The sequence below is a fragment of the Hydractinia symbiolongicarpus genome, chromosome 4 (assembly GCF_029227915.1).
Source record: "Hydractinia symbiolongicarpus strain clone_291-10 chromosome 4, HSymV2.1, whole genome shotgun sequence".
NCBI classification, from domain to species: Eukaryota; Metazoa; Cnidaria; class Hydrozoa; order Anthoathecata; family Hydractiniidae; genus Hydractinia; species Hydractinia symbiolongicarpus.
This window is the reverse complement of record NC_079878.1, coordinates 15,531,722-15,558,525: the sequence shown is the minus strand read 5'-3', so window position 1 is coordinate 15,558,525 and position 26,804 is coordinate 15,531,722. Positions and strand designations below refer to the sequence as shown.

Sequence of the window (26,804 nt, the reverse complement as noted above, 5' to 3'; positions counted from 1 at the left end):
TCTGTAAATATAAATCCAAAGTTGTTTTACAAAAGCAAGAGAAAGAAATATTGAAAGTAGAGAATATTCAAATTGTGCTAAATGATCATTACATGCATTAATTTCGTGATTAATGTTCGTTCTGATTAATATTTTTTTTAAAAAAATTATTTTTTGTCATGTTAAGTAGCATTCAGTGAAGTGAGTGTTTGGTTTTGTTAAATGTTGTTTTATTTTTGGTTAATTTGATAATTTATGGATATTTTATGCAGCATAAAAATAGTAGCAGCTAGGTTACATTTAGTTTCAAATGCTGAAAAATCTTATTTATAAAGTAGAACTAGTTTTGTGTGTGCTAGTTTGTTTGTTTGTTTGTTGGTTGGTTATTTTTTTATTTTTTTCATTTTTTGCGAAAATTCAACTATGTATTGTAATTTGGATATAATCTACTTTACCATATATTTTTGCCACTGCAAATTTAAAATTCAACTTAACAGAACGAAACCTATAGAAAGCAAGGATGAACAATTCTGTCATCGCTTTGATGCAGTTCTGTTCTCATGCGTAATGATGGCAAAAGTAATATTTTAATTTGTTAAGTATGATCTTCAAGGATTAGTACTTCATTTTCAACACTACATAAGCAATTAGTTGGGAATATTATGTATATATTCAATATCTATTCAAAGCGTTGCCTTAGGATCATGCATGCCATTGATACTAGCCTCCTACTGTTCCATAGTTTAAAATTCTTAGTTTCTTGATACCCTATGTATAACGTTAAGGAATAGCATTGGAGACGTCCCAACTCGGTATTGCCTGAATGTTTTGAAAAGACGGTAGCTGAATTAGTTTTATCAATTATCCTCTTGAGTTATCACAAAAAAAACTTAGCATGGTAACTTCTGTTCGTCTCCTGAAGGGTTTTACTTTTTATTCCATGTTTACAATTCTTGTCATAGTATAAAAATATAGTTTTTTTTCATAGTCATCTATTAGTTATGATAATTTATTTATTAATTAATAATCTTTACATAAAAACGAGCGTGAATTATTGATGTGTGAATTATTATTATTTTTTAAGTTTGCCAATGCAGCCACAGGACTTGATGTAATTGTATTCATCAAAGAAGCCAATAGTATAAAGAAGGAAGGAGAAAAAAGAGCGCAAATTGTTAACTGTTATCTTTTGTTTAAAGTTGAATTAGAGTTGTTTCTACTGTTGTTTCGTTTTATATGGGCTATGAATACGTATTTATAAGGTACAATTTATCACTGTTAAATTCTTTTATAGCTTGAGCATAAAGCACCTGATAGTTTGTATTTCACAAGATTTTTCACAAGAGTTGTGACGCTGTTATAAACACTGACACTGTTTAATTTAAAAAGTGTACGCTTTCTTTCCTTCTCCCTTTCTGTCTAAAATAAATATTTGATAAAAATGTAACATTATCGTAATCCCTGAAATTTCTAGCGCTCGGATATATGCTCCTGTGAAGCGTTTGAACAACAACTAGTTCAAAATACTTTTTATTCTCCAAAAAAAACCATGTTTGGCAATATAAAATTATATTTAAACATGAATGGTTTTAACCCCCCCTCCCCCATTCCTAACGTTGACTTTAGCGTACACTTTTCGATTTGTGAGTCATCCTCACTAAAAGCCTGTTTTTATTTTCAGCTGCAATAATGTCGTGTACACAAGTGTCAAATTTGTTTGTATGTTTTATTGATCGTTTTGTTTTAAAAGTGAAAACTGTTGAATTAAGGCGTTTCTAAAGCATTCTAGATCTCTATACTTTGTTGTAGAAGTTGTAAAAATTAAGAGGTTACAAATTTCCAAATAAAAAGGGTGGGGTTATGTTAAATAGAAAGGTTGTTGTAAAAAAAGGTGCCCTATATTGCGGAGTAAATTATTGCTTCTTAGATTACCTACCTTAAGTAAAACAGATAATTTAGTTAATCTTAATACAGCAATTGCTCATTTTTTGTATTGGTTTAGTTTGCAGTTGGTTTCTATTTCTTTCCAAAGTTACATTCTGTTTATTCATTAATATATCTAAATTCATGTTTCTGCCTTTCAAGACCTATTGAAAAAAATCTTTTGAAGTTGACAATTGTGAAAAGATTTAGTAAACTGGTAAAATAAGCCTGTGGCAATATTCAAAATTTGGCAACGATAGAAAATGAGAGAGACTTATCTAAGCACTGGAGATCTTGAAATAAAGTTCTAAAAATACAAGGTGTTTTTAGTCACATTTGGTGGCTATGAAAAGCAGACGAAGTAGACAAATAAAATTAGCCGGAGCACAATATAAATTGCTAGAACTTTTTCTCACTATCAATTTGTTGTTATATATTCTTTAACAACAATAACAAAAAGTGCTTTCTGATGTCTTTGAATACGAGTTCAAATTAAAGGAGCTACGAAACGGCTGTTGGTTTTCGACTTTAGTAACTTACACGAAAGTCGAGCTGTTGGCGGTGAAAAACAACCTGGCTATTTTTCTGGCATGAATTTTTATCTTCTCCAGCCTTGGTCATGTTTTCATCCAGAATGAGTCTCGCCGAAATATTTCTTTGTAATATACTTGTCGAAAAAAAACATTGAGCCAGCGATATATATATATATATATATATATATATATATATATATATATATATATATATATATATATATATATATATATATATATATATATATATATATATATATATATATATATATATATATATATATATATATATATATATATATATATATATATATATATATATATATATATATATATATATATATATATATATATATATATATATATATATATATATATATATATATATATATATATATATATAAACTTTTGTTTTTTATTGATTTTGTTGTTTTTTTATTGATTTTTTTATTTAATTGATTTTTTTTTATTGATCGATTTTGTTGTTTGTACCACTTCACTTTTGCTCCCATGATCATTGTGTTCCAGCATGGTGTGATGACGTCATACGTGTAATCAATTAATTCTCTTGTTAGCCTATATTGAATAGTTTTCTTAATTTTTCTTGATTAGATTTATTTATATACATACATTAACAGTTGCGTTTGTTTAGTGAGCAAGTTAGCAATACAAGTTTTTTACTTGTAAATATTTGGTAAAATTATTCATATTGTTTCTATGATTAAAGGTAGAAAATATAATAGTATTTTGGGACAGGGGTGGTACACGACTTCCTTAAAAACCTAGTCACGTAAATATACACAAGACGTAAGATGTCAACTTACCCATAGTTTATGACAGACACCTTGGCTTAGAAAATGAATATTGTTCTCTTTTGTTCCTCCCTCCCTTAGTATTTTTATTTACACATATCATGAATTATTAACTTAGTTTTTAGTGAAAATAGCGACGAGTTCTAGCTAGAACATCCGTATGTTTTTCACACACATTAGTTCGTAGCTATGTCTTTTAATGTACTCCATGACATAATATTATGTACTGTAAATCGATATGTTGAGATGTTTGAAGAAACAAAGAAAGGTCGTCGGTGTGAAATAAGAAGAGCGTTTCAGATTTTATTCCTGATTAGTGTTGGATGATTACGTAGTTTTTAACACGAAAAAAATTTTTAGCCTACGTGATAAAAGCTTGATATTGCTCTCCTGCTTTGTGTTTTTATTAATAGAGACGACGAGGGTATAAAAGTAACTATTTCTCGTTAAAGCATTAACTTGAACTTGATTGCTAATTAAAATTTTGTTGTTTAAAAAAACTTGTTTCCAATCTCTCAAATAGGACATTTTTAAATATATTTTTGCTTTTTTTATTCGTAGTCACGCCCAAGATCTCTATTCACAGTGTTGCTACCACAATATTTTAACATCATAAATGTTTTATGAATCCAGTGACGTCTATATTCGCACTTTCCATTGAGATATAGCTTCGCGTTGACCACTACTACTTCGACCGACTCACTCTTTTTCTCAGTCTTATATTCCCTCCAGTCCTTAAGTTATTCAAGTGAGGCATATATGGTTGTAAAGATGCCTTATATGGGTATGTTTTATTTCAGTAAATTCATGCTTTCCGTGAGTGTTAAGTACCTGCCCAAACCAAAATAGCTCACACGGCTTGGATTCAGAGAACGTTTATCATTGATAGCTGTTGAAAAGTAGTGTAGTGCACAATCGAGTTTTTGATGGGAAAGAATTTGTTTTAAATCATGAAATAAAAACTCTTTCGTTTGTAAATTAAACTTTTTTTTACATCTTCTCTCGTCGTTCCTTTTATGTATACTGAATTTTTTGTACTTTTAGACAAGTATCTTCGATCACTTTTTTCTCGTTTTTAAAAGAAGTTTCGGAATTTTTATAATTAGTGTTAATATCGTAAAACAGCTGTTCTTAATGGCGACTAATGTTATTAATTGCCATCAAAAAGTTAATGTTAGAAAATATTGCAATGTTAGGTATTCTTCTAAATGTATTTTAGTGCGTTTTCGTTTGTAAGTGGCAAGTTAAAAGCTTTGCCAAGTTTTCCTTCGCTTCTTACTGATTAGTTGAAGTCTGTGTCAAGCGAGGAAATGCTTGTAACTTTTACTGTGTACCGAAATTAAATTTGACTTACTTTTTTTTCGTTAGTTTTTATAAAAAAATATTTTTCAATATCTTTATATGTCATACTATTAAGAGAGTTAACGTACTAATTACAAACTTTGTCATTTAATAAGTTTTTAAAACATGAAGGCAGCTGGAATGAAATTGCATCCTGCGTTAAAACTCACTGTGATTGGTCGATTACCAGGTATGTATGTATGTGGTGTGAAGTTCAAAACAAAAATTTTCATTCTCACAGCCAGACATGTGGTTGGGGCGTATTACATTAAGATATCAAAGAGTTTACGGTATATATTATACATAATGCAGTGCTGATCGATAATTCATGTTTAAATACCTATCTTTGTTTAACGAATTTTTTTCTCTTCTTTTCTAGCTATGTCATCAAACGACAGTACAAGTGATGGTCCTCTTGGAGTCAAGGGGAGGAAGAAGCTGATTGGCGAGGCTGGTAATGTACTGAACTATACTAAAAATGTTCGACATTTAAACGATAAAGAACGGAAAACGCTCGCGAAGCGCTTAAATTTGACCGAACTGGCCGATAAAACGACAGCTCGTAATTCCGGTAAAAGAGTAAGATGTCATTGTGATGGTTGTGCGAATCATGTGTGTGAGTCGTATGCCGGCTGCTTTTCTTCGGTGACTCATAAAAGTGGCTCAACTAAAGCGCTAACAAAACGTTATGGTTGTCTTCACGAGCACAAAGATGACATAGAGGTAATGGATTCATGCCTAAATAAACTTTTTGCAGGAAAATATGCACTTCTCCCGTATTTCGGACGTACACGCTTTTTTTTATAAAAATTTCAAAATCCTAAACAGGCTGGTCATTATTCTTATTTTTTTAAATATTTTTACCAAAAATTCTAGCTTGATATTCTTTTGAAGCATATTTTTATAAAAGAAAAAATTTGTACTCAGGTCTGGTTGAAAACTGTGTCAAATTGCGGCAGTTTATTTTGAAATATGTTTATTCTCTAATTAGCAGTCGGTAATTAGAAATAGTCGCTTTTATTTTTTAAACAGCTTCTGCAACAAAATTCAAAAGACTTTCTAATTTTTAGAATGGTCCAAAATTAAATATGATAAAAACTTTGCTGCAATCATAAGCCAAGTTGCTACTTTTCAGTGTTGGTTCTACCCTTGCTACCTCTGGTTACATTGTACTTTCATTGTCAGCAATTTATTATGAGCATCGTGCCTCATGCGCACGAAATGATATACTTGAAGTTATTATTGATGGCTGAAAAAATCAAAGCTTTGCGATGGAGAATTTGTATAGCCAATTAGCTAAGCACGAACCAGTATCGTTAACACCTATGATGACTTCCTTCCCACTTTGTGAGAAACTGTAATTGGTTTTTCGTAAATTCTGGTTAACCCCAAAGGTCTGTGACCCGCTGTGCTCTGCGTGCTAGAATGAGTCTAATCAAATAGATGATCGATTCTTTACATACGACCGTTACTTTATTTTTCTTACGATTTTCGTTTTGTTTGCTACCTTTGCGTTACATGATGCGGCATGAAGTATGGTAGTGAACTTAAACTAAGTACCAGCATGCAACGCAACAACCATTTCCGTTGTGCAGTATTGTCTTGTCAGCTAAACTATGTCACATGGCTAGGGAAGCACTCAACGTTTATGGCTTTGCTTCTAGAATCTTATTTTTTATATACTTTGTATTTTTCTTTAGCAAATGCATCTACGTCTACGAATGTATTGCGGTACGGCAAATATCAATGGTACCGTCACCAATGGGATTGGCAACAAAGGAGTTGACGGCGAATGTGTCACTATGAGGTGCTGTGAGACAGATGATTGCAACGCAGTGTTTCCAACACCTGCTCGCCATTGTAGGTGCCAATTTTTTAATGCGCTAAGAGATAATTTATCTAGTATTTTTCTGTTTTCTATAAACCCTTGTGAGGGCTAACATTTAATACAAAATATAGCCCTTGATTCTAAAGTATATTTTTCAATGTCATAATTTTGTTTATCACAATGATACGATCGAGAAACGATTTCACTTTTTTCTCATATATATGCTGTTTAAAGTAGTAAGGAATGCTATTTTTGTGTTCTTTAAATGTCAGGTATGTCGAATTTGTCATCAGCCACGCCCACTAACACGTCACATTCGTTCAGCAAAAACATGGCGATTAATATCGGTACACCAGTTGCTGCGTTGATCTTCCTACTTGCTGTTATCATTGGCGCGTTTAAACTCTGGCAACGCAAGTCTTTAAAATTCATTAAAAAGAAAGAGAATCAAATGCAGCCCGGAACCGCTTTGACTCCGTTGCTTCCCGGTGATGATTCCCTCACAAGATTATTAGAGAACTCTTGTTCTTCTGGCTCAGGGTCGGGTCTACCTTTTCTTGTACAACGGACTGTTGCTAGGCAGATTGTTTTGTGTGATCTAATTGGACGGGGTAGATATGGAGAGGTATGGCGTGGAAGTTGGCAAGGTGAAAGTGTTGCTGTGAAAATTTTCAACTCAAGAGATGAAGAATCGTGGAAACGTGAAACGGAAATTTACAACACCGTACTTTTACGTCACGATAACGTACTCGGTTATATCGCCGCCGATATTGCAACGAGGCACGGTGTTACGTGTATGTGGCTAGTCACACACTATCACATGCACGGATCATTGTATGATTATTTAAACCTTCACACACTGGATCCACACCAAATGTGCTTGATTGCCTATTCAGCAGTCAGCGGTTTGGCTCACTTACACACGGAAATATTTGGTATGCAAGGGAAACCTGCGATTGCTCATCGAGACATGAAAACGAAAAATATTTTAGTAAAAAAGAATGGGCAATGCGTAATATCAGATCTTGGACTTTCTGTGTTGCATTCCTCCGACTCCAATAAGTTAGATCTGGCTATTAACAGGAGGGTTGGGACAAAGCGATATATGGCGCCGGAGCTGTTAAATGAAACAATGTGTTTAAAGAGTTTTGATGCTTTTAAACAAGCAGACATGTATGCCTTCGGATTGGTGTTATGGGAGGTAGCGAGAAGGACACTCTGCGATGGTGAGTAAATTCTGCGGCAATGGAGTTTCAATAAATCTAGCAATGAACGTGAACGCTATATTTCTACGTATTAATTGTTATATGTTCTTTTATCTATTTTTACATTGCAATCTACTTCTTACCAATAGGTGTGAGTGAAGACTACCAGCCTCCATATTATGATAAGTTATGTCAAGATCCTCCTTTCGAAGATGTGAAGAGGGTAATCTGTGACGAGTCTTATCGACCACGCATCCCCAAAAAATGGTACGGTGAAGAGGTAAGCGTTGTTATGTGTGTTAATTTAAACAAAATACGGTCTGACTGTTTGCCTACAACCCCGGACATAATAATTGGGAAAAGGGCGGAATTTCAAAGATCGCAACCACAGCAATTAAGAACGTCGTTTCTATCTCTATAAAAAGCACTCCGAACTTGTCAATATTCACAGTGGATTTAGGATCTTAGGTTATTTGGTTAGGTCCAAAATCTAAAGGATGCTTATTTTTGTTGACGTCATGCCCCGATTCCACCTTATTTTGGATCTTTTCAGGTTGTTTCATAATGTGGACATTGCGGAAAGCGCAGCTAACGCATTTTCGTCGTTAGCTACTCGGCCTGCACCACTACCAAAGTAGAACTATGGCAACATACCGACTGCGGACTACTGGCCAAGTGATGATGTTTGTCCATTACGAGCAAGACCTAAAAAAAAGAACAATTTCCCAAATTATTTCCAGGGCGTTTTGCGTAGGGATCTAAAAAAATATGTTGTCATGGTCAAAGCTCTCTAAATCTTATAGTTTGACCAATCTACCATTCTTTAAAGCAGTTCGCTACGCTCAGACCACAAAAATTTTTAATTTCAAACTTTTCCTATCTCAAACTGTTTTATTGGCTTCCTGAGAGTTCGAGATAGCAAATTCACTGTGTTTGAGTGCATTTGAAAGCAACGAGCTGTCTGTCTATACTTTTCCTTTTTTCTTAGTTTTTTTTTCTTTGACATAATTTAAGAAAAGGGGATAGTGTAACCACTCCTTTGAAATAGGTACCAAATTCTGATAAAATGTTTCTCTTTTTAGCATTTAATGACGTTAGCGAAGCTGATGAGTGAATGTTGGTACGAAACCCCAGTAGCCAGATTAACTGCATTGCGAGTGAAGAAAACGCTAGGGCGTTTAATGGAGCGCCTTGATAATGAAAAGAAACTTTTTTGCAAAAGCATTCAATTCAGTATGCTTACTTCTTCAGATAAAGTAGACAGTCTTTCTGAAAAGGATAGCTTATTTTCCTCAACGACCTTTTGCAGTACGAGGTCATGAGAGGTTGTGTACTGTATGTAAAAACAATCTTTACCACGTCACAAAGTTATTTGTTTAACACGTGTTTTAGTTTTTAAATATGGTCATGATAGGGAATGTATATTTTAAGTTATAACTCTTTTTTAACTATCTTGAATGTAGCTCGAAAGTGTCTATTTTTTAGTCTATATTTTCATTCGCAGTGTTTCATTTTTTCCGCATTTTTACCTTTCTCTTGTAAGTAGCCTCTATAAACCCGAACTTAAAATCGGATTATTAGTTTAGACTTTCTTATTAACTAGTTTAACAGAATTTTCGTACCCCCTCAAAAACTGTCACTTTTTCCTAATATTTTTTTGTCCGATGACATTTTGCAATATGTGATTTTTCGCTTCTCATTTCTTTCAGTTTATTTTTTGTATCTATATGCAGTGTAAATAAAAACAACCCAACCCCTTGCCATCGTGCTAAATAAATTTATCTTGATCAAAATTTGCATTGAAACTTACAGGTAGGTATAGTTAGGCCGATTGTTGCCACTTTAAAATATCCCTTAAAAATGTATACATGCAACGCGATTGGCTGATTGATTCTATCTGAAGTGAAAGATGGAAATTTTTTTTATAATTTTTTGCAGTAAGGAAGGCATAATTTTGTTAAAATACAGTGGACGACGTCTCATTTTGTCTTCTTGATAAAAGAGACAAGGTGGTCAAAGAATCAAATTGGGTATTAAATGACAACACGTTCGATTGTGACACATTTCGTACTTTTTTAACATTTTATAACATCTGTTTAAATTTTTATACGTAACATTAGCATTGACTGTTCATTAGAATCTCCTAGAATCTTCTTCCCTGCTAAGGCATATTCGAAAGTAAGCCTCAGGTCAAGTCTCGTACAGCATAGTAATTATTTCCTTCTCATTAGGCGTTACGGTTATCATTTATTATATACCTGAAAAATCAACATTTGACCATTTGAAACATAGGTAAATCTTCTGGCAGGCTGCACCGAGGAGCCGGCGTGTTTTAGTCAGGCTTCGAATACGTGTGTGCTTCTACATCCGGAACCTTGGCACGCGTTAAAGCTGTCAAATTTGCTAGCGATCGCACGTACCAGACACCGACACCTATTGCGAGTACACCATAGTACACAGTGCTGTAGGACTGTGTTAAACTGACCTTAGAAGAGGTTTTGACTGATGATTTTTATTTTTGATGAGTATCCTTTTTGTTGGATCAGATCTTCTTTCCTCTCCTTCATCCGTGCCGCTAAATTATGGCCTTGTGCTACTATCCCTAGATGCTTGACTTGCTTTGTAATGACCCGCTGTTCTTCAACTTGTTGTGTACCGTCGCTCATTTACTTTATGGAAGTAAGCACGAAATAAAATCATACTACTGCCTCGAATATCTTATTGCACACCTTTTGGCATCAAGAGACATGGATTCGACTTTGGAAAGTGCCTCGATAAGGTATTTTCAAGCTGTATTCCGAACATTATTTTCGCTTACGCTGACATCAAACCAATCCGCTAATTTAAAACCCTCATTCATTACAATTTTTGTCTAATCTCAACCTTTTAGCCACTCGTCCAATTCTTGATGTCCGGTCGGACTTTGTATATATTCAATAGCTGGTCAATCCTCTTCTCCTTGATGTTCACAGCTTCCGCAGGTGTATCTACCACATCTAAATTTTTTATGAGTGAAGACATCTTTCCAATAAGATTCCCATATCGTAGAACACAGAGCAACAGGAAAGGTTAACGTAAAGCAGAGCTATGGCGATGCTAAGGTGTATTCCCATATTTGTTGTAGGAACAAAACTCCCTTGAAAAAACTTTCTGGATTTTTTATTCTTGTTGTTGTTGTTGCTGTCTTTTAAAATCTAGAGAATTTTTGATCCAACTGCGAGTATCTCTCTTGATACAGAATAACGTGCTGTACTACGCTTTAACGAACCGACCTTTTTAATTGGGAGCTGCCAGAGGCCTTTCCTGCACAGACATTTTTTCCCGACATATAACACAATTTTACAGGCATGGCGCTAGTGTGGTACAAACCGGGGCAAAACGACCGCTTTCAGGTAGAACATGCTCTCGCCTACGTAAGCCTACCCTTCCGCCAGCACTAAGCCTGGTACCATGACTCTAGTATACTTCGAAGTAACCCCTTCAGTATTGTATTACCTTAAGTATTGCACATGTGATTAAACCACCTATTACTGCGCGCAACTCTTGCGCATTTATACAGAAAGCTGTGGCTCATTCAGAAATGCGTAAACAGTTTGAATAGATGAAGCAAATGAGTATGATCTTGTTTTTGCCACTTTATACTCATGAGTAGTGATAGTCATTTTTTCATAGTGTTTACGCGATAGTGTTCGGATCTTGTCCGCTTGTACGAACCTCTGTCACAAGCTCGGTTTAGCGCCAGTTTGTTCACCTTTTGAGTGTGAGTTGATGCTTTTTCTGCTGGATAAACATCTGGCTCGTGTGCACATCAATACCTTCCTTCAAGCATCGCTTGTAGTCATAGAAGGGAATAGACTTCTCCGTAACACATTTCTTCACACCATTCGCTTTTCGATGACCGCCCTTCTCCGTGAGGCTCTTGCAGGCATACAGTTCTGCTCTTAGTGCCACGAACTCACACCTTCTTGTTTTTACCGATCCGACGTGGCCCTGCGCCTTCCTTGTAAAATGCGCTTGTATTAAAGTGTTCCTCTACGTCGGTAGCTATATCCTTGTAGAAGTCATCCGTACGTATATTGTAAACGCAGCTGTCGGTATCTATATAACAGAGTTGAATCTTACTACCATATTTTGGCTGCATATAGTCGTAGTGAAACTCGTACATGATCAGCTTGAAGAAATGTACGATCGCTTGCCCCAGATACACAGGTTTCAGCATTTTGATCCCTGTTTTTCCCATCATTACGCTCATTAGATGTTTGCTACAGCAGGTGCTATCCTTGAAATTCGGCTTCGTCACCATCAATATGTACTTCACTCGCCACTAGTTCTGTTGCGATGCCTCCTCACATTCTCCATAGTCTTCCCAAAGACAGAGACGTTCACGGGCTTAAAAGAATCCTTCTCGAGCTCGTTTCTGGCGACAGTTCTTAGTCTCGTATTAAGATTGGTGTAGGGTTTAAGCCATTGACTCGGATTGAACTTGATGACTCGGTATAACGTTTTCAGTATAAGCCATGAAGAGCTCTGATATCCACCTCGTATCTACGCTTGTTTTTCAACTTTGGTACGAGCTTATTCTCCCCGTTGATCGTCATCTGCTCTGGCAGAAACGGTAGTTCGTTATGCTTATCAAGCAGCGCCTCTGGATATTCTACATCTACATCTAGCATGTAACCGTGCCCGTTCTTCCTGACCAGCATTGCAATGGGCTTGGCCGTAAATTTACGGTCTGAAGTACCCATTTAAAGCCTCAGGAAATGTGTCGGCAGTTCCTGAGTTATGGCGCAGCCATGGAGGTTGTTTGCATCGAGGTACTGCAGGTACGGAGTATACTCATCACCCATATACTAGTTGTTGGATTTGGCATAACGATATACTGTTTGTGTGATCCCTCCACGGATGCCTCAAACATTAGAAGCATGTCAGAAATCGTGAGAAGCTCTAAGTTTATTCCTGCCTGTCTAAGTACAGCTCTCCCGGCTAGGTTCGAAGAGGTGTAGAAGTGTACGGTATCAAGTTTAAAGTTCTCGAGGAAGACGTCCCGGAAATTCTCAGAGACATCCACAAGGAGTAGCACGTCTGTAGCGATGTAGGTGTCGTGATAGTCGCCGAGTGTAGCCTTGTGGCCTTTTTGGTTGATGCAATTCGTCGATACATTTTGGGCATTAACGCAGACTGCGTCGAAGATGCCTCTCATATTGAGTTTACTGTCGACCGCTTCCTTCGAAGGCTCCGTCTTTTCGAGGCTTTCTTATGCATTCATATACTCGTATGGATATACGCCCATGTATTGCATTAGCTTGAATAGGTCTTCCTGTTTGACAAACCATTTCTATACTGTTCATCACTCAAGCTACCTGACAGCTTGTCTAAACTCGATGGCATGAATCAACAGTTATGAAAAAACCTGAGCTCTACCTTATTGAACACCTGTTTTTCATCCTAGTTCGTGATGCCTCCTAGCGGCACATCGATTTTCACGTTGAGGCTTATGCACTTTTCCGAGTTCTCCGCGATACAGCCTATGTCTGGCGTGTTATATTTCTCGCCGAGTTCTCTGATGAACAAATGCGCATCGTAACCACTCCTTTTATGGAGGATGATGGGGATGTGCTTGAGATTTAATTCAGATTGCGGTCGTTCTGCGCCGCGCTATAGACTTGTGTACAACTTGTGTACAAAAGACTTAGAACCTGATGTAATAAAGTCTACATTGGAAACTTTGTGTGATAAAGATTTTATTTACGTTACAGAGAGTAATGGTAAACAAAGTTATAGATTTGTAAAACAGATAACGTAAATGTTGATTTACAGAAATGCAGTGACGAAAATAACGAAGAATTTGTGATTTCTGAAGAGAGTGGTTTAAATATGTCGTCGGCAAAAGAAGAATCTTTTTTGTCAAAAGAAATCTCCAGTTGTCGTGAGTTTGAAGTTTTTCAAGGTCTGGTCACACAAATCAGTGACCTAAAAGAATATTTTACGTATAAAATCGATCAAACTCGAAAGTGTTTTTCTGATGATTTAGTGGAACAGCTTAGACAAGAAAATAGTTTTTTAAAGGAAGAATTAAAAGAATATAGGAATCTTATTATTCAACTTTGTGAAAACAACAACAACGTAATACAAGCACGGTCAACCAGAACAGAAAAAATCGATAATTGGCATAAAGTCCCCAGAGGACCACCATCAACAAAGTCAGGTAGTAATTATTATGATTATACTTCGAGAAATAGATTTGATAATCTTCCTCATGAGGTTTTAAACTTTGAAAACAACAACAACGTAACACAAGCACGGTCAACCAGAACAGAAAAAATCGATAATTGGCATAAAGTCCCCAGAGGACCACCATCAACAAAGTCAGGTAGTAATTATTATGATTATACTTCGAGAAATAGATTTGATAATCTTCCTCATGAGGTTTTAAACTTTGAAAACCCTAACAATACAAACGTTAATACAGACTGACAATCAATCAAGTGGAAGGTTTTTGTCACAAACTAATGGGTCAACAAATGCACGTAATATAACGTTTCCTCCCAGAAGGCCAAATCCAGTTGTAAGTCACTATCCGGAAAGGGAAAAATACTTTTATAATACTAACAATGATCAACAAGGTATGAGAGAGCCAGCCACGGAGAAGAAAAAAATCAGAATCATCTGCGATAGTATTCCTAAGGGAATTAAGACAAGAGAATTTAATAGACAATTGAAAAATGGTGATGCAAGAATAAAATGTTTTCCAGGTACAAATGTGAAGAATCTTGGCCATTATGCCCTACCCACCCTAATCGACGAGCGCCCCGATATCGTTGTGTTGCACGTAGGAATTAACGATCTTCTTAATATGGACGAAAACGACAATACTGAAGAACAAATTGCTAATAACATCGTAAACATAGCAGATAAATGTAAAGAGCATGGCGTGGAAAAAGTTTTTATATCAAGTATCATCAGGTGCAAGCGAGTATATTTTGAGAAAATTATTAAAGTGAATAGAGCCGTAGAAGATAAAGCTATTGCACACGACCATATTTTTGTAAACAACGAAATGATTAAAGACCTCAACTTGTGGAAAGATGGTCTACACTTAAATGATAATGGGAAAGTATTTTTAGCCAATAATTTTTTGAATTATTTAAATAATTTTTTATATGTAAACACGGTTTCTTGGGGTGTTCCGTAACTTTAAGTGATGTCTCAAATAAGGAGCAAGATGGATTTTCTAATGAATGTGATTTAGAAAATGCTAAACATTTGCGGCTTAAACATCCGAATAATCCTTTGCTTTGCTATTTAAACTTTGCTATTTAAACTTAAATAGCTTAAGGAACAAGATAGTAGATGTTCGCGAAGTTGTAACAAAAATATCACCAGATTACTTTGTTTTGGCAGAAACTAAATTAGACCTTGAATTTCCGTCTGCTCAATTTGATATTGAAAATTATGAAATACGAAACAGAAGGGACAGGGATAAAAATGGAGGGGGACTTATTGAATACGTCAAAAAAGGGCTGATTTGTAAGCAATTATCGAACCTTGAGCAAAAACAAACATGCATGTTTCCATAATTCTAAATCTTTTGAAACTGGACTTAGTGACCACCACCATATGATTTCTACTTTTATGAAGACTTTTTTAGTACGTTTAAAATCGAAAGAGATATCGTATAGGTGTTTTAAAAAATTTGATGAGCAAGTTTTTCTTGAAGAAATGAGGAGCACAGATTTTTGTTGTGATAACATAGATCCAAATGAAAGTAATGAGAACCTTGTACTGAAATTTCGAAATATAATTGATAAACATGCACCTATAAAAATTAAATTAGTTCGGGGTAACGAAGCCCCGTTTATGAATAAAAAATTACGAAAAGCAATTTACACAAGATCTCGTCTTAAAAACAATTTTAACAAAAATCGAACAGATGAAAATAGGGCAAAATATAAAAAACAAAGAAATAAGTGTGTTAGTATGAGACGACAGGCGATTAAAGAGCATTTTAATAGTGTTATGGAGGGTGGCATTATTTAAAATAAGAAATTTTGGAGCACTGTTAAACCTTTCCTTACTAACAAATCAGGTAAGAGCTCTAATGAAATTATGATTGTTCACGATGGTATTATAGTAACGGATAAAAATGAATTAGCGGAAATTTTCAATGAAGAGTACATACATATAGTTGAAAAATATAGTGGAGTTAAACCAGTGTCGCTACGAAATTATCAATCTGAAAATAGAAATGAAGTTATCTCAAAGATTCTGGAAACATATAAAAATCACCCCAGTATTCTTGAAATTAAAAATTCACTAATTGATCAAAATAATGAAATGTTGTTTAACTTTAAGGAAGTCTCGGAAAATGAAGTCTCTAAACTTTTCGGGGATCTAAAAGTAGGTGTGGCATCTGGAGAGGACAAGATAACGGCTAAAATGGTGAAGTTAGCAAAACCTTATTTGATAAAACCCTTAACAAATGCCATTAACAACAGTATTTGTCTTTCTGTTTTTCCGAGGAGAGCCAAACGCGCTACTGTATCCCCTATTGATAAAGGTGGGAAAGATAAATTATGTATAAACAACTATAGACCAGTCAGCATTTTAAATATATTTTCAAAATTTTATGAGAGAATAATTAAATCTCAAATTGTTGATTATATTGATAAAAAACTTTCAGAATTTTTATCAGCCTATAGGGAATCATATGGCACACAACATGTACTAATAAGATTATTGGAAGAATGGAAACAAAAATTAGATAAACATTACGTAATTGGTGCAGTTTTAATGGATCTATCTAAAGCTTTTGATTGCGTGCCTCATGATTTACTTATTGCTAAATTAAATGCCTATGGCTTTAGCAAGGATGCCCTACTTCTAATTTTATCGTACCTTTCTGACAGAGAGCAATCTACCCGCATAAATAATCAGCATAGTCTTTTCCAATTAATTCTGTCTGGAGTACCCCAAGGATCAATTTTAGGACCTATTTTATTTAACATTTTTATTAATGACTTTATTTTTTTTATTAAAAAAGCCAGTGTACATAATTATGCTGATGACATTTCCCTTTCTGCTTTCTCAAACTCAATTTCAAACTTAATTAAACTTTTAGAATGTGAATCTAATATAGCACTAGTGTGGTTGAAAAATAACAAAATGATGGCGAATCCAAAAAAATTTCAATCAATCATTGTCACCAGAGATAAATTTAACAATTGTGATTTAGTGGTAAAAATTGGTGACAAGTTAATTAAAACAGAAAGCAAAGTTAAATTACTAGGAGTGACCATTGATAATGGCTTGAATTTCGACTCTCACATTTCTAAACTTATCAAAAAATCATCAGCACAATTGAATGCACTGTTTAGACTTAGCACGTTTTTATCTCACAAAGCCAAATTAGCGCTGGTACAAAGTTTTATATACTCTAACTTTAATTATTGCCCTTTAGTATGGAATTTCTCTTCATATAAATCTTTGTTGAGAATTGAACAAATTCAGAAGAGAGCTTTGCGTTTCTTATTAAATGATAATGATAGTACTTACGACGAACTCCTTTTAAAAGCAGGAAAATACCAAATGAGCGTCTATAGACTTAAAACATTATGTACAGAAATATATAAGACTTTGCACGAACTCAATCCGACATACATTAAAGATATCTTTAAATTTCATGGGAGTGGTAGACCAGTGAGATCACAAAATGTTAATAATTTAACAGTCCCAAATATAGATACCGTTAGTTTTGGAACAAAAAGTCTCTCTTCCCTGGGGCCAAAAATATGGAATAAATTACCCAATCACTTGAAATCCTCAGAGTCTCTTAGTACTTTTAAAAATGCGATCAAAAGTTGGAATGGAAGTAAATGTTTTTGTGAGGTATGTGAATTGTCCCAAACACGCTTTTAGTTCAATTTTACTCTTTTTTGTATATATAAAAATTTAAAAATATTTCCTCTCATTCAATTAATATTATTTAATATTATTTCTATTTGCACTTTAATTTCAGTCGGTTTTGATTAGCACTACTTTTTAGAGCTATGCATATAATTTTTCTTTTCACGAAACTTGTATATAATGTACCGACTATAAATAAATTTACAAACAAACAAGTGTAATGACAGTGGTCACGTAGCTTGCGATTCCTTGCAGGGTCGTCGAATGACTTCATACAGATGTGACATTCTGCCGACTCGTTTTACTCTCTTTTTTGCATCTCTGTGAGCTCTGTCATCCGCAACTGAGGAAAGATGTCGAACAACCTCTTTTCTTCATCCTCCAGATGGTTCACGAATCGCTTAACACAGTCCTTGCCACGGTAGACCTTCAGTGGATCTGGTACATGTCCGTAAGAAAATTTGCTAAAGGTGCAAAAGCAAGATGGTATGTGATTATTCAGCTTCTGCGTTTTACTATCTCTAACATTTTTTCTACTGGAATAAGTAGGCTTTCCAAGTCTGCTTATATGACAAACGGTACCCTCAACTGCATCTAGCTATCGTGGCATTCCAACCATTTTTCACTCTCCTTTGGCATTGCGACCTTAACCCGGATCCCATGTCCTTTACCTGCTCTTCCACCAGTATTTTTACTTTCATATGGCATATATGTAGATAAAAGCAGGGTGTCGCTATAAAGGCAACGATTAAATCTAACTGAACCAAACAGAACACGCAGAGAAGTTGGTGCTGTTAAGATCCATCTTTTACGATTTTATGCATATTCAGCAATAATTAAAAACGATAATGGAAATAGCGTAAGAGGTGTAATTAGTAAATCAAGTGCAAAAAATGAACCATGTCACAATACGAACTGCTGCAAAAAAGGATATCTCTTACCTGATGCATCGGAATCATCCCTCCACAAGCAACAGACGTGCAGATGTTTGTTGACAATGTGTATGTGACACTGACAGGCAGCAAAGAACGCATTCCTTCATTTCCTCCAAAACCTTCAACACAAATCATTATACATGTCCTTTTAATACGACACATCATTTTCAAAGCGTGGCAGGAAAAATGAAAACTGATAAAAATACTTATATACGTTTTTTGTAAATTTTGTCCAATGGACCAAACAGCCTTCAAAGTTTAAATCAGAAGGTTCAAATTTCTTCGTTCAACAACATTAGGAACGTTCAGGAACAAAGTCAAAGCTACCATTGCCCGGTCGGTGGGAATTGTGACAGTTACACCAGAATGGAGATAGGCTGATAATTAGTAGGATCTGTTTTATTGCCACTTTTAAAATAGGCGAGAACCTTTTAGTCTTTCAAAGTTTAGGTACATAACTAGTAAATAAAGATTTGATGAAAAGACTTGATAAATAAATACTCAAAACTGACGAACCTACTTTTAGCAGTCTTGAACCAATTTCGTCCAAGCCTGTAGCTTTATTAAGTTTTAGTGAACTAATTATTTTTTCGACACATTTGGTCTCAATAGGAGCCCACCGAAAATCGTGTCTGCTAACAGGTGGATTAACATTAGTGGTGCCAGAAGAAAATTTTCAGGCTAGCTTGGCACCAACACTGACAAAAAATAAAATAAATGTGTTTGAAATTTCCTTCGGGTGAGATGTTTCTGTGTCATCGTTTTGGACCAATCGCTTTATTGAGGTGGTATTGCCTGACTTATCAGGAACAAGTTTTTTAGGATTTTCAAAAGTTGTTTTGGCCGTTTTTTAAAATCTTGCAAAACGTCATTATAGTACTCGTTTTTAAGTCGATTTTTTGAGACCTATTACCTGGCTCCTTTTTCGTCTGAAGGCTTCCCAGTCTATGATGGATTTTGTTCTTGATGCTTTTTGTTTTAAGAAGTCTCTTTCTTCGATGTCTATTATTAATTCATCAGTGACCCATGCCTCAACACGGCCAGGAAATCTATGTGTTTTGAAAGGAGCGTGTTTGTCAGCCACTGTTTTAACAATTTTATTCAGTTTCTCACATGTTTGATCAAGGTCATCATAATTTTTAAAATATGACCAGTCTAAATTCTTGAGTTCTTTTAGAAAAGCCTCTTCACTGAAGTTCTTGTAGCCATGAACCTTGATAGATTTAGGTTCACATTTTGGCCTTTTAAATTTTTTGATTACATAAACTAAATTGTGATCACTGATGCCTAAATCCGTGACACCAGTTATAGAAATACAAGAACTCTTAGAAAGAATCAAGTTAAGAGTGCTACTATTTTCTGTAACTCGAGTTGGCTCCGTAATATGTTGTTTTAGGTAAAGAGTGGAACAAGTTCCTTTATAGTTAAAATCTCCCAAGATAAAAACTTCTTCGTCTTTTGGGAGTTTATTAAAACATTGTTTTAAATGAGTACACAGGTTTTCAGTACTCTGCAAATCACTACCTCCAGGTGGCCTGGGGTAGTCATATTCTGGTAAACTGGCTATTAATGAAAGTTATAGATTTTCTAAAAACACAAGATCCTGCAGGTACCGGAATTCAAAGAGAACGACATAGAGCTTAGATGCTTTTAATTTCTTCTGCACCTTTTAAAAAATCTTTGAAACGCGTTAACACGCTCTGTGCAGGCAGTTCAACTGCACTTTCCTCCATCGCAGAGGTTTTGATTTCACTTTCCACTGCATAGATGTTAACATTATCTCTATCACATTCGAACATGTGTACGTCAACTAATGACTCACGGAATCGAACCTTCTTGAAAAACAGTACTGGTTCTAAATCAAAATATATTGATTCAAGAGAATACATTTTAATGTACCTTTGTGTGATCACAGTACGAATGATTTGGTTGGTGAATTATTTCGAGGACGAAGACATATAAAGAAGATTCTGTAAGCATTGAAAACAGTCACGGAGAAAAGTTTATTGATGCTGTGCTGAGCATGTACGACGAAGAAAAAGCAAAATTAAATTCTAATAATCAAGGTACGTACATTGATCGTTTTATACCATTTGTGTTCGTTATTTTAATCACAACATAGTCTTATGTGAGACTGGCGCTTTCTATTAAAAAGCATGCTTGGAACGCATTTGATTCAAAATCTATAGACATTTTGTTTATTTATTTATCGTTTAGATATCTAAGATTCACTTCATTCGTTGCTGTAAAAAGGCATCTGTGTGCTGTATACCATCGGCAATCGGTATTTGTGTTCATAAGAATGTTCATCGCTTCAGCAATATTAAATTGCATTTCAGCTACTTCTTTTAAATAGTCCTAGTCTTTTCTACTTAGATACGTCTTCTCTGTAGCAAGGTTTATATAAAACCAAAGAATTGTCAATTCGACAACTCAATTTAACGTCTAAAATAAATTAAATACATTTTAATTGACGTTATATTTTATGGTTTATCCAAAGTGACGTCATATCACTATTAACTCATCACAGATGTATCTTGTACCGCTTATTATATCGAACCATATCAGTTTCATATCGGACCAACTTTCTCCAGAGCCATGTTCGTTTCGCCGTCAAGACATATAAAAATGAAACAACAATAGCTAGAAACGAGGTTGCTGTCAACTGTGTTTTGGTTTATTAAAAAATGCGTATTTTCATGTTCTAAATTTCTGGAACACTTTTCTGCGTGAAATTTTTTCGCAACTGTATTTACATAGTTTCGCAAATTTTTACCTTCCCAAAATTTTCTGCCGCAAAAAGTCCCTCTGAAGTAAAGCATGTTCTCTCCACCATTTTACCTTATCGATAAAAAAGCTGCCAAAAAGTGCCCAAATTAACTAATTTTTGACTAATTTTTTTTTGCCGAACTACAATTTTTGCAATTTCTTTAGCCGACCAAACATTTTTGCCGTTTTTTCAGGGTATTTTTCTTTCATTTTGCCGATTTTTCAATTCTGTATGAAACTTTGACAGTCTGAAGGTCTGAATAAAGGTTCAAGTGAGCATAGTATGGGAAAAAGAGAGCCGAGAAGGAAATAAAGAAGAAGAAGTTAAAGAGCAAAGCAGATAAAATGTTCAAATTAAAGAAAAAGAAAGAAATAATCATTGGAACTTTACAAAGTCTTCCTTTTTGTTCTTTTAAATTTTTTTTTGAAAGAAAAAAAGCCTAAAATTTCTAACTTTTGTTGTCATTTCAATCTGGAAAAGTGACTAATTTCGAAGATTTAGTCCACAAAAAGTGACAAAATTATGTCAAAGTGTCTTAATTTTTTGCTTATTTTTAAATTTGTTTACCAGTAAGGTATACGCGGCCCCCATAATGCAATTGTGTTTGAAAGGACTGCCTATATAAGTGCATCTGGGAGCGTTTGGCGATGTTAGAGGTATATCCATGAGTGTTTGACAAAGCTAGTAAAAAAGCAGTGTTGAATTAAAGCCGACGTCATAAGAACCAACAACAATCTCGGTCAAAATTATTGGAACAACAACAGTTTCTCGACCGATTTTTATTTGGTTGCAAACATAGCATACGTTTTATTTACACACCATCTGACTAAGAATTGCTGGTAATAGAAATGTACGAACAGAACATTTTCGCGATGCAAGAAAAGATATAAGATGCCCTGAAGATGAGCTTGGTGCGTCAAAACTGTTATGCTGTCAAAAATGGTAGAAAATTTCATTCGAATGTTAAAATATTGTCCAAAATTACTTAATACTGGTACCTTTTTCATACTGGTTTCGTGTACTTTTTTCCATATTTCCTTTTGAAGAAATAAGAGTTGCACGACGCAAACAAAATTTAGCAATCGCTTTTTTATTATTAACCGAAAAGGCTGAAATTTATATACATGAATTTCAGGATAAATTTCAACTTCTGGTTTGTTCTAACTTTTTCAGTATTGTTTTAAAAGGCAAAAAAATTTTTAAATTTAGTGTCCTGAGAACAAGATTGATAAATTACGTTTATCGATGAATAATTTACCCAGGGTAGCTATAATACGCTTGAGCAAACTTCAGTGTCGAAATAGACGGCACCGAAGTTATTTAGAATTTAAGCACATATTTGCAATACGTAAATCATGCCGAAAATAGATTTTAAAGAAAATACGTCACCTCCGAATTAAATTTCCAAAGATACAGTTTTTCAGGGGCAGGAAGTGCAGCTATTGCTTGATTTTCTTTATGAAAATTGATGCAATCACCCCTAACTCGTATCTAAGCAGCTTCAATGAATAAGATCTAGAAATGTTGCTCATCTGGCACTAGCAGCAGTCTTGATAAGTGTTTAAAGATGGACGAAGCATATGTTTTGGAAGATATTTTTTCCGTAAATGTGAGAGTATTAGCTGGTGTATCTCTATTACTTGCTTTTATCATCGGCATTGTTGGCAACCTCGTAGTATTGTGTGTTATAATTAGGACTCTTGGAAAAAAAAAGAATATCCCTAACATTTTAATCTTAGTCTTAACAACTGTTGATATTTTGTTAGTTACAGTCACGTACGTGCAACCATTGATCACTTACCTACATGGAAAATATATTGGTGGTTATCTGGTCTGTAATATACACGCTTCCGTTGTTTTGTTTTTTAATAGCATGTCTATTATTGTTGTTATAAGCATGGCAATTGATAGGTATTTTGCAGTATCGCGGCCTTACTGCTACCAAGAAAAGATGGTGTCCAATGCAACTAAAATAATCATATTTATCTTAGTAAACATGACCATATCTGCTGCGATATCGATACCTCCTTTTCTTGGGTTTGGTACCAACACCTTATATTATCCTGGTACCTATTGTATGTTTACCCTTCAACCAACAAATGACCGTGACCGGACAATGCTGATGGGTTATTTAATTGCATTTACCATAATGATACTATTAGTCATCGTTGCAAACATCGGCGGCTCGATTAGCGTTTACGAAATGATTTCATTTCGAACTCAATATTCAACTTCGCAAAGTACAGACCAGACTGACAGTGAGGAGTACTTATTTCTGCGTTTGTCCATAGTCACCATGGCAACATTTTTAATTTTATGGTTCCCGCTATATGTACGTAAAATTTATATCTTCACTGACCATAGAATGTGAGAATTAAAACAAGTAAATTGGAAATCTGCCAACGAATTTTTCTGTATCAGATGTTGTTGCAGCTGGGTAGATAAAACGTTAAATAAATATTGCATACATCTGTGTCTGTTTTCCAATAGCCTCTTTTTCCAGTACTTAAAGTCGACTCTCCACTAGCCATGTTGGTTACCGATTAAATAATGACCAGCCAATGTTGCCTGGAAATTTTGCCAACCAACCGCAATGTTCAAACTGAATTATTCTCAATAATAGATAAACATTGTTTTTTTGCAGGTGCAGTCGATATAACAAAGAAATAACCGGCATTTGTCAGTCTAGTGGCTGCTACAATGTTTCTTTATTAAGTTTTTTTCACTTCCTTTGTTGTTTAGGTATGTCTGTGCATTTCTTTATCAAAAACAGAATACCCAGATTGGTATGGTATGCTGTCTATTCGTTTAGCTGCATTACAGGGTGTGATAAACCCATGGTTGCATCCTATATTAAGGAGAAAATTTCGAAGATCATTTTGTTGGATGTTTCATTCTACCATTAGTTATCTTACATGTAAACTTGTTACTCCACCGCAAGACACATTAGGTGGGTGAAGGTTTGCAATGTATGTATGTATGTTGCCTTTGTAATATTGCATTGCATCCTACCAGTTTTAAGTTCTGAAATTCACAATCAAAGGTTTTATTTCTAAACCCTCATCTAATACTATATTGATTCGAAATGAAATGTCACGTGACAAAGAAATGGTATGTGGTATTAGCGTCAATTGCCAGTCACGCCTACAATTATTATTTTTTTATTTTTCCCCAACTCTACTCTAGAGTAGTGTTAGAACTAAGTATATATGTATTAGCAAACTCCTTCCCAGGATCTCTCTTTTTTGTATCTGACGGCAGCGCAGCTGCGGTGAGAGATAAGAAGCCTTGGGGACGAGGTTGATGTATTAGTGTACATATCTAACTTTCCCCTTTTTTATTGCCTGTCTAATACAATCACTTAACACTGACTTTGTTACTAATTATAAAGTGAATAGGTATTTGCTACCATATCAATCCCTGTGGCGCTCGTTTTATGAAAAGATCCTTTTTTTTCCAGTTAACAAATAATCAACTTCCCTAAAGTTTAGACGCAGTTGGTGGCTACTTTCTAGAACATGGGAGCACTTTTCATTAAACCTAGTCCTCAGAAGTTATTGCAGTCAAACGGCGGGACTGTTTTTGCTTGCCAGTTTTCAGGATTCGTCCTTTAACCCTATTCGGTCCGGGGGGGGGCGGATTCCGCCCCCCCTGACGGTTTTTTTTTAATAACTCCTTATTGCTTTGTTATATGGCTATGATACTTACTGAGTTTCAACATTTATCTATTAGACACCTGCATGCTAATTTTTTAGGTCCTATACCTTTCAGAGGCTTTGATATTGGCCATTACTCGAAACTACCCCTAAAAATCTCTATGAAATCCTTATAATGGGGAAAATATAATAACTCCTGTTAGGATTATCCTTAGAACTTGAAACTTGCAACATAACTTTGTTTCATCAAGAAGAATCATTTTGAATAATTTGAACACGTGACTAATCCGATTTCCCGACTTTGTCGGATTTTACCCGAAAATCGAAAAAAAACGGATTTTCGGGCAATTTTTGGCAATTTTTCATCCGATCCATGTAAAAACCGGAAAATATGTTAAATAACTTTTATTTAGCTTTCAGAAACTTCAAACAGAATGTAAAAATTCGCTCTAGAACAAAAGTAATAATATTTTAAGCAGATAGTGGCATTTTTAACAATTTTCAAGCTTTTGATGACGTCACAGAAAATGTGCTGACGCAAGCAAATTTTTTTTGGCGCCATTTTGTTCCTTTTATGACGTACTATAAGTGTGCCAAGTTTGATTCAATTTGAACAACCCTATGAAAAGTTATTGAGGGGGGGCGGAATCCGCCCCCCCCGGTCATAGTATGTTCGAAAAACCCCGGACCGAATAGGGTTAAGAGTTATATATTTCTTCATTGGACATACTAACAAACATAGTCTCTGATTTCTTTAGATTTTATTTTGAGCGGTGAGACCAGAAATAATAACAACATTCAGTTAGAGAACATAAATGAAATGAGTGGAAACGTTCTGTTTGACCTGGCACAGAGGAATATAGTTGATTACGTTGACGCCCTTGGAGGAACGAAAACTGCGGAGGAACATGATGAAATATTTGATATTGAAATGAATAACATTTCTAAAGACGTTGTTACGAGTAGTGAAGATGCGCTTGATACAAAATTTTGACCTTTAATTTTAAATCAAATGAAAATGTATTTTCTTGTGAAGACTTTTGCAACGGTATGGAATTCTAGAAAAAGAAAATTGCTTGCGTCTTATAATAAATACACGATAGCTAAAAGATTTCCACTCTTTTGTGCGAAGAAAAAGTTGCGTTTTATTCTGTACAAGACTTGTTCCCAGAGCATTCTTCTTTTATGATGAACTTCACGACTGCACTGCAACAGCTCTCGTCATGGGATTTTGTATCAGTTTGGATTATTTTAACAAAAAATCCCAGTCTGATTAACTACACAAAATGCCGATGTTACACGGCAATCAAGTCTGTGCATTTAGAATGTGTATGTCATGGAAGTTCTTCCTCCAAGAAGGGAGGTAAACTCCTCAACCTCGTCCTCAGGGTATTTTGCCTTTTTGACATCGAAGCTGTTAGCCGTCAAGTAAGCGCTAGCGGCTTCGACATCAAGCAACAAACCCTGGAGCCGAGTGTGGTAAGCCTCGTGGTGTACCTGGGTTTCTTTACCCTTGAGAAGTAATATCACGAAACTTCAGATAAAACTCCTATCTAAAAATATACCCTACTAGTTTCAAACATGAAGATCACTTTTCAACTAATTTTAGAACTAAAAGTGCGCCTTCAAGTGATAGAACACAGTCATATGTGATACAAACAATGGTTTGTTATCACCTAGAAAAAGCTACGTATAATGTTATATGAAAACTAGTCGATAAGGCCCGTGGAAAAATCCACTCAGGCAAAAGGAAGATGGACAAATAGGTTGTTTTACATTTTTTGCTGACGTCAGCAGTGCAAATACAAAATAAATAAATTGAGAAACTTGTTTTTATGTTTCCTCCATTGTGTAGACCTTACACTGCTGATCAAGAAAATGTATATGATCGTGTGGTTTTGATGAGCAGTTAATGAAAT

At 35.0% G+C, this 26,804-nt stretch overlaps 2 protein-coding genes across 5 annotated transcripts in view; both read left to right on the top strand.

Moving 5' to 3' along the window:
• Positions 1-9,118, top strand: part of LOC130641567 (activin receptor type-1-like) — an 81,664-nt gene extending 72,546 nt beyond the window's left edge. For 3 of the 4 annotated variants that reach the window (XM_057448419.1, XM_057448417.1, XM_057448420.1), the window contains 5 exons: positions 4,968-5,311; positions 6,289-6,448; positions 6,689-7,642; positions 7,771-7,901; positions 8,704-9,118. In XM_057448419.1, coding sequence (XP_057304402.1) covers positions 4,970-5,311; positions 6,289-6,448; positions 6,689-7,642; positions 7,771-7,901; positions 8,704-8,943 — 1,827 coding nt within the window. In that variant the 5' untranslated portion in view covers positions 4,968-4,969 and the 3' untranslated portion in view covers positions 8,944-9,118. Of the gene's footprint in view, positions 1-2,928; positions 4,779-4,967; positions 5,312-6,288; positions 6,449-6,688; positions 7,643-7,770; positions 7,902-8,703 lie in introns of those variants that run through there. The other variant, XM_057448416.1, reaches the window with a different exon arrangement.
• Positions 9,119-22,640: 13,522 nt separating this feature from the next.
• Positions 22,641-26,022, top strand: LOC130641566 (prostaglandin E2 receptor EP2 subtype-like). Its single transcript, XM_057448415.1, has 3 exons — positions 22,641-23,561; positions 23,972-24,179; positions 25,644-26,022. Exons 1-3 carry the CDS (start codon positions 22,797-22,799, stop codon positions 25,877-25,879), a joined length of 1,209 nt encoding a protein of 402 aa, XP_057304398.1. The 5' UTR covers positions 22,641-22,796; the 3' UTR covers positions 25,880-26,022.
• The last annotated feature ends 782 nt before the right edge of the window (positions 26,023-26,804 follow it).

Coding starts and splice junctions, on each gene's coding strand:
- LOC130641566 (XM_057448415.1), top strand. CDS start 22,797: ATGGACGAAGCATATGTTTTGGAAGATATTTTTTCCGTAAATGTGAGA. Junction 23,562..23,971: donor TTTTATGGTTCCCGCTATAT/GTACGTAAAATT, acceptor TTTGTTGTTTAG/GTATGTCTGTGCATTTCTTT. Junction 24,180..25,643: donor TCCACCGCAAGACACATTAG/GTGGGTGAAGGT, acceptor TGATTTCTTTAG/ATTTTATTTTGAGCGGTGAG.